Consider the following 15373-nt stretch of genomic DNA (forward strand, 5'->3'; position numbering starts at 1 on the left):
ACCTCGTACAAAGAGAAGGATTGTTCCAAAGTGATGCATATTTTTGAACAGAATGGGATTGTTTAATTATTTTATGTACTTTCAACCAAACCTGACCAGAATGTATAAGAACTGGGTTTGTGGAGTCATTTTTTTGTGATAATTTATGTTTTGGCTCAAAAGGAGTGCAGATATCAGCTTCCAACTTCAACCAATCTAGTCCTCCCCCAGTCTGCTCCCAGTATTTCACTAGTTTGACCATTTCAAATGATAAGTAGTATAAAATTGGGTCAGGCAGTCCCAGGCCACCCTTCTCCCTTGGTGCATACAGTTTGGCCATTTTAATTCTGGCTTTTTTACCCTCCCATAAAAACTGTTTAAGTAAGTTTTCATACTGTTTAAAGATAGTCAATGGTATTACAATGGGCAGCATCATTAATAGGTAGTTGAACTGAGGGGATATAATCATTTTAATTATATTAATCTTACCCCAGAGTGAAATTGGTAGTTTTTCCCATTTTTCTAAATTTGTCCTAATTTTAAGCAACACTGGATCAAAGTTAAACTGAGGCATGTCCTCCATATTTTGACAGAGATGGATTCCCAAATACTTCATTCCCTTTGGTACCCATTTGAATTTAAATCTCTCTACCATGTATGGGTGACAGACGAAAGACAAAGGCATTGCCTCGGACTTGTCTCAATTAACTGTATATCCCGATACCCTTGAGAAAGACTCTATGGTGCTCATCAGATATGGTAAGGAAGAAAGAGGTTCAGCGATGATAGCTAAAATATCATCAGCGTAGAGAAGCAACTTGTTTTCCTGTTGCCCACAAAACACACCCTTAATATTCTCATTTGCTCTAATGCTCACAGCTAAAGTTTGTATAAAAATGAGGAACAAGAGGGGGCTCAGTGAGCAGCCTTGGCGGGCCCCACGTGATAATTCAAAGAAGGATGAGGTAGTCCGCACGTCTTTCATTAAAAAAATCTCCTGTAACAGTGGAATATCCGGATAAAATGCTGAAACCGACTTTTTCTGAAACTTCTCTGTTCTCTCACGACGTCCTGGATCAACAGAGCCTGAAATGTGGAGATTTTAAGCTTGAAACAGGCTGATGACGCCGCCTGAGAGCGCTGAGCGACGTCTCGCACCGTGAAAAGTCCTTAAAGCGACAGAATCACCTCAAAATCTCTCATCAGCTGTTAAAATTTTCACTGAAGACCAGCTTAATTTTTCGAACCATGTCCACTTCGATGTGTCTCACAGGTTTAGAAAAAATTTTGATCAAACAAAGCGCCAGTCTCTCAGCAACTTCTCAGACAAAGGAATTCCGACGAGGGGCTGGACGACTCCTCCCACAAGGAGTGCTCACAGGCGAATGACGTCACCGACAGGCATGGAAAAACTCACGCATGCGCACGAGGGTTCATGCATGTCTGACGTAAAAACATATGAATGAAATCCATATAGTTTTTGAAAAAAATAAAAAGGACCTATACTTTACGGACAGCCCTCGTATTATTTGGGGTTGACATTTTAGGTGTTCCTGTGAGAATATGAAGACGGTAGAGGAAAGTGTCTGCTGTAGGCAGCAAATGCGGGTGTGCCAGCGGAGCCGGACATTTCGTGCATCGCACAACACTGCAGCTTTCGATCAATCTGCCTGGACTTGAAAAGGCTAAAACCTTTTGCCCTTGTGTTTGTGCAATATGCTGTGACACACTGATCAGGCATATCAACAAACAAGTCCCTGAGAGCTGTGTTTAATCAAAGCCGATATGGTCTACAGGCAGTGACGTATTGCATGTTTGGTGCTTAGCGGGAAGCTGGTCATGGGGCGTGCAGATTTTTCAGTGGCAGGATGTTCAAATGTTGTATTCAGTGGGAGAACCGTGTCCATTTTCCCAAAACGCTTAGGTTGACCGAATTATATAACCTTTGTTACATGTAATAAGACTATGTTGTCTTTAAGTGTCATATCCACTTTAAGCATTATGTACCATCATTTTCACAGTGCAGGGTTACTGTGTGTACCAACAGTAAAGAAGAAGTCAGCGAGTCACAGGGATTTTCTGTGTGTCTGTTCTATGGAACAGTCTACCAGCTGAGATAAGACAACCCAGCAATGTGGAGTCCTTTAAATCTCTAAAGGCCCAATCACATGGCACAAAGCGATCGCTGAACAAAGGAAAAAAAGCCCCAAAGTCACAAATCATTGAGGAAAAAGTGGACGATTGAGCCGGCACTTCTGCCATCACTGAAAAGCCTGCGAGTCAAGAGCAAATAAAAGAACGAAACAAGACCAAAACAAACGAAAAACAAAGCCAATGGCGACGTTAACACTTTTGAACAAAATCAAAACATTCATGATGACGTGACTTGACAGTGGGTATCAGACCGAGCGCCAGCTTGTGATCATTTCTGCAGCCAACGTGCGCTCTCCACAGCACCTACAGGTTTCAATTTCAATTTATTTTCATTTATATAGCACCAAATCACAACAGAGTTGCCTCAAAGCGCTTCACACAGGTAAGGTCTAACCTTACCAACCCCCACAGCAACAGTGGTAAGGAAAAACTCCCTCTGAGGAAGAAACCTCAAGCAGACCAAACTCAAAGGGGTGACCCTCTGCTTGGGCTATGCTACAGACATAAATTACAGAACAATTCACAGAACAATTCACGGACGAATATACAAGAAATGCTATTGGCGTACAGGACAGGAGGATCGCCAACACGAATACAACTCCCATCTCTGGATGGAGCTGCACCTTAAACAGAGAGAAAAAACAATCAGGCATCAGAAATACAAAAAATATTGTATAATTTGTCAGCATTAAACAACAAGAAAAACAGAAATACTAAGGTGATCGCCAGCCACTAGCCCTAAACTTCAATAAAAGACCCAGAATTTAGGTAAAGTTGAGGCCGCGGCACGCTCCAATTACTAATAAATGAATTAAAAGAGTAAAAAGCGTAAAACAAAACTGTACCAGTATGCTAGCCATATGAAAGGGAAAATAACTGCGTCTTAAGTCTGGACTTGAAAAAAGGTGTGACAGTTGTCTTGACAACAGGTTTGTCTTCACAAAAATGTGCGCGCACAGCCGTTTGTGTGTGTGTACAGCCTCTCTAGCCACATACAGCATGCGAACGTGTGTTAATAGTTAAAGTAGCTGATACAATGTTTTTGCCACCATTGTTTCTGTATGACAGCCTTGCTTTTCATCCCACACATAGACAAGTCACGTTTAGCTTGTCAGATCTTTAGTTATTGATGCGTTCAGATATCCTCAATGTTCGTGCAAGACGTCGGACTTGGGAGGTTAGACGAAGTTGGACGACAATCAAACAGAACGCTGATGGTACGGGAACTGTGCAACCGTCAAGAGAGAAAGCAATATGGAATACGGATGAACTGACGTTGTTGTTGCGATTCGCTCACATTTTTCAACAGTTTCAAAATTCTGACGACGCACCAGCTGTAGGAATGAAGCTGGATGACGATTAAACGATGTCTCTGAAAGTCAACATAAGTCCAGATTTCTTGTTTCATTTTGGCATTGGTGTCCTTCATTAGTGCCGTGTGACCGGGGTTCAACTTACAATTAGAGGAATCGAATGCAACACTGTCATCTGTCATTTTGATTGGTTACATTACTCATGGGAAAGGATTCAGTATCATCAATCAATGAGGATCTGCGGTTGTATATGTGTGTGGTACATTTTAAGTTTTATTGTTTTATAATGTGTGTTTATTGTCATTTTGTTTTTAATTGTAAATTTGTAAACTTATGGTTTGTGTGATATACAGCTGCACGTTGAAATGTATAATCTTAATGTGCTATACAAATAAAGATATTACCCTGAGAAAGATACATGCTGTCTGAATATCTTTTTAGTTCCTAACACAATCCTCTGCAACAGAAATTCTTCTTTCGAGTATCGGCATTTAAACTAAACTGACCAACGTGAAACAGCAAAAATAAAGATGACACAGCACCAGGAGGAGTCCAAAAATGTTAACTGCTTTTGGTAAAACGTGACCTTTAATTTCAGCAGCATGACGAGTGGACTGAGGTATTTCTAATTTTGTCACATAGAAAAAATATATAATAAACATCTTACAATAATACATACACACTTGCAAATGTACAGGGGGAAAAAGCATGACTTATTCCCTCCCCTTGTACACCACACATTCAAAAACTGTGTGCTGGTAGCAGCTGTGACCTGCAGCAGGTTTCTCCTCCAAGCGGTAGTTTTAAGGCTGGACTCTTGGCTGCGAAAAGAAGAGACAACCAGTGTCACACATGTATTCACTGCTGACAAAATAACACTTTAAAGATAAACTCAGTGCTTATAGAAGTATTTACAATGGGGTTTTTCTTCTCTTTTTTTTAAGTGTGCGTTACGTACGGCGAGCAGTCGATGCACACGTCTACTCACCCTTCAGGGATCTGAACTCTTCTCCAGGCTGCAAGCCAGTACTTCCCTGATGCCCACTCCCTTCCAGGAGGGGCGGATAGAACGAGGAGGAGAGGAGGACCGCTGGACCTTGGATGTCCTGGATGGTGAGGTGTGATGGAGCAATGACTCACTGCTGCTCTTGCGTTTCTGGAGAAGATCCCTGCTGTCACAGCCCACTGCTTTACGCTGAATTCCCGAGGATCTGCCTTTGCTCTGTGGGGAACTGTGGGCCAGATGGTGATGTGCCGGTAAAGGAGAACATTTCTCCAGACTGTACAAAGATGAGGCTGAGTCTCTGTCTGTGGGCTGTAGTGGCTTCTTTCCTGATGAGAAGGCACCATTGACTGGTGTCTGGGGAGACGGTAGGTGTGGCTGGTCCTTCGCATGGAGTGTGCGATCCCCAGCGTATCTGGAGACACAGTCCTCATCACTGGGGAACAACCTAGTAGCTTTCTTTGCCCTTGAATCTCGCGTTAGCTCCATCTCCTTCACATGCATCTTGCTCAGTCGCCCAAAGCTAGCATAGCTGGTTGGGGGAAGAACTTTCGTACTGTGTGATTTGTGCTGACTGTTCGTGGGCTCAAACTGTTCCAGCGGGGTCGACTCGAGGCTGAGGGAGCCAGTGGGCTGGGAAATTCTGGCCCCGGTCCGAACAGGTGATCCCGCAGCAGGTGTGACATGATGTGACCTGAGATTTGTTGATACCTGGGGCAATTTCCTATACAAAAAAGTAGCTGATTAGATCATAACACTAAACTGAAAGCAGAACATCTCTGACATATTTTCATATACTATGATGTGGTTCTGGCACATCACCTGCAACCTTATTTTGTCCCATATTTTCTTACATATAAACCTTTAAATAGAGGTCTTCATTTGTCCGAAAGTCTAGAACTGACCAAAAGCTGACCTACACAGCTCAACTCTGAACTCAGACATAGATGACATAATTTGTAAAATGAGAGATCAGGACCTGTATCCATGAAGCAACTCAAAGTCCTCTCAAAGAGCTCCCAACTTAGCCTAAAATTTCCTGGGAAGGAATCTTAGACTAAGAGTGAGCCAGCAGGTATCTGAGAGCAACTCTGAGCAAGGAGGAGACAGAAACTCTTATCTTTGTGAGGAGGCGGGGCTGACCGCGTTGCTAAGTATGACATAGTCCTCTAAGAACTGTGATTGGTTGTCACAGAAAGGGGAGGAAAAATTAAAAAAACAAATGTGCTCTGCCCTCCCAGTCACAAATGGACAGTGAAATCAACCGATCATATAACCTGAACTTGATCAAGACGTATAATTGTGTGGATAACACGTTTGAACATATCTCATTCACATGGTGATGATCGATATATTAAAAGCGTGCACAAGTTTATTTAGTTGAATACATAATATAATTGTAAATACATTAAAAATACATGCATGACACAAGAAAGTAAAAACACATTTCCATTGTGGTCCATTTAAAATAAAATAACAGATGTAATAATAAAAAGAAAATAACAATATTAATAATACAAATAATCAGTGGTGGGCACAGCTAACCAAAAAGTTAGCTTCGATAACAGATAATCAGCTAACTGAAAAGTTATCTTTTATAAAGTGAAGGAATATATCCTAAATGTGCTTAAATATGCATTACTCTTTTGTGCTTTTTTTCCCCCCATTCAGTATCATCATAATATTATCTTTTATTGAGCTAAAAATATATTGTTACATATGAGTGTGAAATATCCCAAGAAAAAGCTAAACCAATAAACCACACAAAAATTTATCGGAAGCTAACCGATAACCAATAACTTTCAGTATTGTCTCCAGTACACTTGCAACTACCAACAAGCTGATTTTGAGTTTTAACACGATCGCTTCTGGTAGCGTCAAAGGCAACCACAAACCCAAACGATGAGGCAGCACTTCTGTCTTTGTGCACCCTCCCCACTGCTGGAATCACCTGTTTATTACATATCTTGCAGCAGTGAAGCAGCTGAGAGGAGCTAAGCTCAACTCTATACACACGCACACACACACACACACACACACACACACACACACACACACACACACACACACACACACACACACACACACACACACACACAAAACAAGCCATTATTCCTTAACAGGATTTTGACCCCGGTTATACCAGACGTCGAATCACAACTTGACACTTGACATAGAACACTGCCATCTACTGGCGCCCAGACACTCAGAACTTTAAGCGAATACTGCCACGAACACTACTGGCCAGTAGATGGCAGTAGAGACCATGAAAACTTGCCAAAACAAATATTCCAAATAATCTGGCATTTTTACATAAAACAAGCACAATAACAACATCTATAAAACCAGAGAATATATTCACTAGAGTTTTAGGCACAATATACAAAGAGTTTAATGCTGTTGTCCGTATGGAGCCTGATCAGAGCATCTCAAATGCATTTCTCCTGTCGTGAACTTCTACCCATAATGCACTTGCACTGTTGAGGCATGTCCACACTAAAACCTTCAAAATTAGTGCAATAGTTTAAAACTAAAACATATAGCTGATATTTTCACTTTATAAAACTTCAGAAGAGATTTAATTTAAATAACATGTCTGAAATTAGTTTGGTTAAAATTTTAACCATAAGTTAAAACTGTATGCCTCTGGATGACTTGGGCGATATTGCTATTGAGTTAGTATGGTGTCAAGAGCAATTATCTTGTGACCAGTTCTCCTCTGACTGCAGAGGATAGAGCAGTTTCTCCTGGTACAAAATATTTAACAGATAAGCTCTAAAATCTTTGATGTCAGACTTAAATGTTTTTGACTGTTAAAGCTTTATTCACAAGACCTGCAAAAACATGTTAGTGATCTAAAAATTATCAGACCAAAATTTATCGGAAGATAATTGGTCGGATGACGGTTTTCAAAGTCATGTGAAAAGCTAATCCAATAATGAAAACATTAGCTTCAATAATTAGCGGATTAGTGGAACTGTGCCCACCACTGCAGATAATAATAAAAAATAATGGTAATATTAACAGTGTGTATAACAAGAACCTAAACAATTTATAAATACATTAAGACAGCAAATTAACATAAAATAATTATGTAGATCAAGCAGGTAGAGTGTTACTGACTCACTGTCACCCTACATACGGAGAATATCTCTGCTTCCTCTGTCTTTTCTGCCATCTCCCCTGCTTAAGACACTCTTAGGCTTCTTAAAAGTCCTCCTTCCCCCTCTTACCAGTTTGGCACCTTAGGAGCTGTCTTAAGGCCTAAGGGACTTTGCAGACAACTTTCATCTTTCCAAGGGAAATTCTAAGAAATGTCTAAGAATTCAAGGAATTCAAAGATTTTTCTTGGAATAACGTCACTAGGAGCTATTTTCAGCCTCAGGCTGCTTTGTGGATACAGGCTCAGGTCTGAAAGGCACTCAATGTTCATGGGATCTGGTATGAAATTGTCTGATTTAAAATGCAGCAGACCAGAACATATCCAGAATGATCAACACACTGGCAGGTGTATAACACGCTAATTGTTTAAGCTGCTATGAATTATTTTTATGACCAGATGTTGTGCAACACATTTCAGGTTGTATACAAAGCTTACCTCCTTGGCCACTCCCCTTCAAAGTTCCCTATGCCCCCTCCTACTCTGTATTGTGCAGAAGGAATGACAGTTGGGTCCTTTTCAAAGGACTAACAGCTCTTTTTGTGGGACTCCTCTGGATCAAGTGAACAGGACAGCAGTTGGAATTTTTTTTAACAGGTCTAATATCTCTATGTGGGAAAAGCCACATGTACAGTGGTGCTCAAAGGTTTGTGAACCCTTGAGCTTTTACATGCCAGAATTTTGTTATGACATCAGTAAATAAGTTCTTTCGGCTTCTCCCTTTTCCCTTGGGGTCGCCAAAGCAGATCAGACATAGATGTGCATTATGAATTGGCATAGGTTTTACACTGGATGCCTGTCCTGATGCAACTCCACATGACATGGTGCATCAGCAGGGGTGATTTTGAACCAATTGTTCAGTTTAGATGGACAGCCAGCGCTAGGAAGAGTCGTGGTGGATCTGAACTTCTTCCATTTACAGATGATGGAGGCCACTGTGTTCAATGGGACCTCCAAACAGTAGAAATGTTTCTGTACCCTTCTCCAGATTTGTGCCTCGAGGCAATCCTGTCTCAGAGGTCTACAGACAATTCCTTTGACTTCATGCTTGGTTTGTGCTTTGACATGCACTGTCAACTGTGGGACCTTAAAACTGAATGCCAACACTGAATGCCCGTGACCTTCGATCCCTCCAGGCGGCACTGCATTAAAAATTGACATCATTGTGTAAAGGATAAAGGAAGGAAAGGTGATGTAACACAGTGGTAAACATTCCACTGTCCCAGCTTTTTTGAAACGTGTTGCAGGCATCCATTTAAAAATGAGCAAATATTTGCACAAAAACAATAAAGTCTATCATTTTGAACATTAAATATCTTGTCTTTTGTGCTGTATTCAATTGAATCTAGGTTGAAGAGGATTTGCAAATCATTGTATTCTGTTTTTATTTACATTTTTCACAACGTCCCAACTTTATTGGAATTTGGGTTGTAGAATTTTGAGGGGAAAAAAATGAATTTCATCCATTTTGGAATAAGGCTGCAAAATAACAAAATGTGGAAAAAGTAAAGCGCTGTGAATACTTTCGAGATGCACCGTATACACACCCTTAGGTGTGACACAATCACTTTTACAGCCAGTTTTCTTTAGACAAATCAAGGCATGGTTACATGAGTATTTCCAAATTGAGTATGTCCTGAACTTCATTTACATCAATCTTTAAGAAATACAACCAATATGGTTCTGTCTGGTAAATCTGTGTCATATCGGCAGCATTTATGCAGATTCATGGTGGACTGGCACAGAGGAGGCTTTCCTTTAAAAATAAAATACAATTAAAAAATAATAAAATCTGTTCTGTTGTATGAAAATCCTTCCCTGCTCCACTTGACTATGAACATGTGAGGTGATGCAACAAATAAAAGTTGCATCACAGTTTCTCCAATCACTACCACAGAAGCTGACTCCTACCGATTTTCCATGGGTGTGTTGGTGGCCTTCCTCACTAGTGTCTATGCATGCTTGGTTTTTAAGAACGGCCTCCTCCAGGCAGTTTTACCATACAGTACTTTGCTGGTTGTATGGCTAAAAGATCCATGTAAATGAAGTTCAGGACATATTCAGTGACTGTCAAGTTTTGGTTTGTGCTCTGTTTTATTGTACGTTTGTCTTATTTTTGTGTGATGTTGGTCCTTCGCCAGATCGATGTGCCTTGAGTCTTCCTTCCAGCCCTTTCTTGTATCTTTACCTTGCTTCATTTTGCCTCATTGTGTTTTTGACGACCACGCCTCTAGCCTGATGATTTTTATACTTTTGCCCTTGTCTGACTGTCTTACCGTGTACCGACCCCAGCTAACCGACCCAGTAAAAGAGTTAAGCCTACAGAGCTGTGAGTTTGTGTTCTGCATTTGTGTTCCGCCAGATGTCAACACCAAGCCTGATACTGACTTGAAAATGTTCATGTATCCTTTCCCTGGCTTGTCTTAAGAAAAATGACTGCAAAAGTCATGATATGGTTGCATATTAATTAAGAGTCTGTATACTTTTGCACATTATGTTTTATTTTATCAATGCCATGTTGCAGAGATTAGTTTTCATTGTGAGCATAAAGGGCATCATTTTAGAAATTTTAATATAAAGAAGCCTGAATTATGTTTTTATAATCTGTTGTCATAACAAAATTCAGATGTGTAACAGCTCAAGGGTTCACAAACTTTCGAGCACCAGTGTATGTGAATTCTACTGTGACCGCTTTCTTGGTCAGAGGCATTTTCAGTCTCTGAATGTGGATTCTGGAGAAATTTATGTAGCTGCCATCCACCACTTTGAAAATATTCAAGGGCTATGCAGCAAGTAGCACATACTACTGTCTCTTCATAAACGTGGCAAGGGGCCGTGCTTTCACAGGGATGGACACATGCACTAAATGTGCACACAGGAAAATCAATTTAAATTCTCTGTCTGCCCATGTAGGCATGGTCAGACAAAGAATTGAAATAGAGTGACAGAAAAACTCACAGGGTTTGCTGCTTCATTCTCTGCACATGATGCCATTAAGCACTAAATCTATAGTTAGAAACTGGTTGTTGGCTGCTATATTAATGGGTAAAATGTGAATTAATGCACCTTTGAAGGAGCAGCAATTACAAGTCTGACAACACACTGATTCAAACTCCTATTTAACTCTTCCACCTTAGCAAACATTATAGAGAAAGAACAAATGATGACACAGGAAGAAGATGTTCATTTTTCTGAGAACAAGTGACCTGAAGAGTGAACACTTCTTCCTCACTCCCTAATCTGAATCCACAGGAACACACTGACTACCAAGGACTGAGAGCCTTACAGATACAAAGAATTCAAATATTCTCAGATGATATGGTTGAATGTTTCACAATGAGAATGTGAATACAGCAAAGACAGAATGGCCCTACAAGAGCATTTACAGAAAACTACTTTATATGTGACCATTTGTTCTACAATAACGTCGACAAACCATTTCATCAAACACATTGACAAATGAAGAGTGTGCTGGGAGGCGCGCTGCATAACTAATGATGCTAATAAAATGTGTTGTCTAAGCTTCATACAGTTTTACCAACATGTCTCCTCCCGGCAATGTTCCCCTCTTAGCTTGTGGTTTATACTATGCTCCACAAACTTACACTACCTAGTACTGCTCTTGCGCTCTCCCTCTTGTGGCAGACACATGATCGCCACTCAAAAGGCTGTGCATTCTGATCCCGACAGTCAATTAAACACACACATATTCAAGCTCAGGGGAGCTTTGCCCCCCCGAGTAGGGGGGCAAAGCTCTCGATTTACCGATTGATCTACGTTCCGATCCTCACCTATGGTCATGAGATTTGGCTCATGACCGAAAGAACGAGATCGCGAGTACAAGCGGCCGAGATGAGTTTCCTCCGCAGGGTGGCTGGGCACTCCCTTAGAGATAGGGTGAGGAGCTCGGGTCACTGGGGAGGAGCTCGGAGTCGAGCCGCTGCTCCTCCACGTTGAAAGGAGTCAGTTGAGGTGGCTCGGGCATCTTTTCCGGATGCCCCCTGGACGCCTCGCTGGAGAGGTGTTCCGGGCACGTCCCACTGGGAGGAGGCCCAGGGGAAGACCCAGGACACACTGGAGGGACTACATCTCTCGGCTGGCTTGGGAACGCCTTGGGGTTTCCCCGGAGGAGGTGTGTGTGGATCGGGAGGTCTGGGCGGCTTTGCTTGAGCTGCTGCCCCCGCGACCCGACTCCGGATAAAGCGGAAGAAAACGGATGGATGGATGGACATATTCAAGAACTGCAGCAATGGTAGGCAATCCTGCTCCCAACTATAATCAGATTACAAGTAATTCAAATGTATGTACATACATACATGTAATCCACATGTATTCTTTCAAAGTAATCCTACCCAACCTTGCTTATGTTATACTATAAATGCTTAAAATACATTTGATAAGTTATGGTGACTTCATAATCCCTGCAGGAAATACCTATAGACAAAGTTCCCTTTATAAGTGTATACGTTTGTAATAGGGTGGTCCATAAAAATGGTCAAAATTTTTTTTTCAAAAAACATCAAGTCTCACCCTCTAAATTTGTTGTACCTAACATAAAAACACATCATGTACAATTTCATAAAACTCTAATTTTTACTGGTAGCACACAGCCCTTAAAGATTTTGCTGGCAATAACTTTGTCATATAGTATGGTCATTTCCAGATATTTCAAAATTATTTCTGTCTGTTTAATATTGATATGTCGGGACAGAAATTATGGCAATACACTGGAAAATCAAATCTTTTCATATCCCATAAAATAGTTAACACTAAAACATGAATTGTGAGATACAGTTCTTCTCGTACATGTATCATGCTCCTACAATACCTACATACTGGGGTAGCAAAGATTTTGTAACAATCAAACATTGCATTTTCATTTTATTGATGAAATACTGTTTCATTATTGATAAATTTAAATAAGTCTATGCTTTATATATTTCCACATATATTTTGATCTAGCTCCAAACAATAATATTCTTTATGCCTTGCAGTACTTAATATTCAAAAATGTATGAATCAGCACAAGAACCAATTATACAGCTGTGTAACATAAGAGAACATCCTTTACATGATAATGATATTTAAGTTGCTTGCATCATGACCAAGACTTGCTGCCGTTTCAGTCAGAATATAGGTGGCACTTCTGTCTGTTGTTTTGGTCCTATCCAATGCTGCTGCAAGTCCTGGTGTTACAACAGCTTTAATTTTACTGGCTTTTTGTGGCACTGGCATAACAAATTCTTCATCTGGACTTTCTGTGTTCTCTTCACTCTGGCTGGAGACAGTGTCAGGTAGTGAGACATTAGATGGTCCAGGCTCCTCCAGTTTCTCTTTGTATTTTGCTTCTGCAACTTTCCTTTTTTCTGCTCTTTGTTCTTTGGCAGTTTGTATTTTATCTATGCCTGCCATGCATCCCCTTCTACCTTTCTCTCACTGAGCAAGTAGGAACTGTCTGTCATCTTCAAACTTTATCATTGTTAGGACATCCTGATGTGCCATGTCAAACAAGTCCTCCAAAGATTCACAAAACACTGTTTAATTTTTCTTCTGCTTGTCTGTATTGCGATTCTTGGTCTTATTCAATGTTGTCCATTTTCCGAACACCTTTTCTAACTTTGTGATCAGATGCTGCTTTGCCCTCAGTGGGATTCTAGCTCTCTCCCAAAAAGGAATTGCCATGTCTATAGAGGTCACAGCAGCATCATGGACAGTTTTCTTCAAATCAGTGTGTTTGAAGAAAAATACCTTGAGTATTTGCCCATTTGAGGGCAATTTGTTTCCCTTTATTTCAGTCGGTGGAACCAATAAGGTATACAAATGTTCTACTTCTAGTAGCTGACATGTTTTACTGAAGTTTCCAGTTAATGGTTAAGCATGTTAAGTCAGCAAGTGTCTCTTTTTACATTTATCTCATGTTAGATTCACCATCACCAAAGATCTGAAAGAAAAGAAGCTGTGAATTGAAGCAAAATTTTCAGCTTGTAGCCTAAAATAACATTTTTGAAAGTATGTTGTTTGTGAGAAATATTTAAACCCAGGTATAGTTTTAAATTGAATATAAAATTATACTTTAGTTACACTCAGGTGGTTAACTTCTATCCTCTTTATAAGTGATGTGATTAGATACTGGATAATGGATAACCTATTGCACGGGCACTCGGGCAGCGATAACTGATATATTTACAACCTTCAGCTATGATGTGCTACCTCTAAATATTAATGTATGACAAAAATATTTGGCAGGCTTTCTTTTTTCCCAAAGCATCATAAAATGAAGGGGTGAGAGTAATGAATTTCCAACTTTTATTTTTTGAACCACCCTAGTTTGTAAATTAGAATGCAGGTTTTTCGGGATAAATCCTGTCATTGATTGACGTGTGTCATCTCAGTGAGCAACCAATTTGTTCTTCTTACAAACATTAAATGTGTGAGATATGTGGTTTGGAAGAGGCACAAATACTCACTTCCACACGTGGGTGCTAATGTGGTTCTCCACCATGGCACTTAGGGCAACCCGTAGGTGGTGCAAACGCCGGTCAAAGGTGAAGATGCTACAGCCCAATAAGCGACATCCAAAAGTACACAGCTAAACAAGACAGAGGACAATGCATAGAAATGGAGTTGTCTGCTGTTAGGTTCATGTGTCATGATCGATTCATTATGCACATGTATAAAAGTCAACTTTTACCCTTAAAGCAGTGGTTCTTAAACTCTCTTTATCCAAAGCTCCAACCCCTCCTTTCCCTTTAAAGCCAAAAATTAATTTCCAAACTAACAACTTGGTATTTATCAAACACTATTAATACAAGCGAAGCGCTGCACAGCAGCGCGAAGCTCGCTCTTATGGCAGATGAAGGCACAAACCGGAAATGACACAAAACAATCCGGAAATGGCACAAAAAAAAAATCTGCCCATAGGGGAAAAAGCGACAAGCTGGACAACATTGTCATAAAAAGCAGTAAAAAGCCACAAACTGATGGTAGACAAATCCACAAACCGCAAATGGCACAAAAAAATCTGCTCATGATAGACGACGCAGCCGCAAACTGGACAACATTTTCGTCAAAAGCCACAAATCGATGGTAGGTTCTGCAAGAATTATTCAATTTTGAATTATTGTTTGATGATATATAAACACAGATACTGAAGACCTTTGCTCTTTAATGTCAGCGACAACAAACATATAATGTGTGAAATACCACGTGTTCCAATACTTTTGGAGGGCACTGTATCCTAACCTTATGATGAATGCAAAATGAGTGTGGTATTATTACCATTTTAAGAATGTTTAATTTTCACTGTTGCTGCACTTTGTGTGAAATCAGTCATATCGTATATCATATTGATATGACAATATTAAGATATGATAATTTGGCCATACTCTACAGCCCTACTGTCAACTAGCTGAAAACTTTGAATATTAATTTACATCTACATTTAAAAAATGCTTAAAGTGGCAGGTGGTTAAAAGGGCTGAAAGGTTTTAGCCATGCTCCACCGAAGCATTTACTCATAAGGACATAAATGACAGAGAGATGCTGAAGCGCTTCGCTTGTCATGTCCGTGACATATACGAGGTCTATTAGATAAGAAACCGACACTTTTATTTTTTATTTTTTAACTATATGGATTTGAATGACGTGCGATTACACCAATCATGCTTGAACCCTCGTGCGCATGCGTGAGTTTTTTCACGCGTGTCAGTGACGTCATTTCCCTGTGGGCAGGCCTTGAGTGAGATGTGGTCCAGCCCTCTCGGC

The 15373-nt window shown here is 40.3% G+C and overlaps 1 protein-coding gene across 3 annotated transcripts in view; it reads right to left on the reverse strand.

Annotated features, from left to right (window-relative positions):
- Positions 1–3997: 3997 nt before the first annotated feature.
- The window catches only part of atxn7l2b (ataxin 7-like 2b), a 30359-nt gene continuing 18983 nt past the window's right edge, over positions 3998–15373 (reverse strand). For 2 of the 3 annotated variants that reach the window (XM_034172245.1, XM_034172247.1), the window contains 3 exons: positions 14077–14198; positions 4435–5173; positions 3998–4270 (listed from right to left, as the gene is read on the reverse strand). In XM_034172245.1, coding sequence (XP_034028136.1) covers positions 4438–5173; positions 14077–14198 — 858 coding nt within the window. In that variant the 3' untranslated portion in view covers positions 3998–4270; positions 4435–4437. The remainder of the gene's footprint in view (positions 4271–4434; positions 5174–14076; positions 14199–15373) is intronic. The other variant, XM_034172246.1, reaches the window with a different exon arrangement.

Source organism: Thalassophryne amazonica, chromosome 6 (assembly GCF_902500255.1).
Source record: "Thalassophryne amazonica chromosome 6, fThaAma1.1, whole genome shotgun sequence".
In the NCBI taxonomy this organism is placed as follows: domain Eukaryota; kingdom Metazoa; phylum Chordata; class Actinopteri; order Batrachoidiformes; family Batrachoididae; genus Thalassophryne; species Thalassophryne amazonica.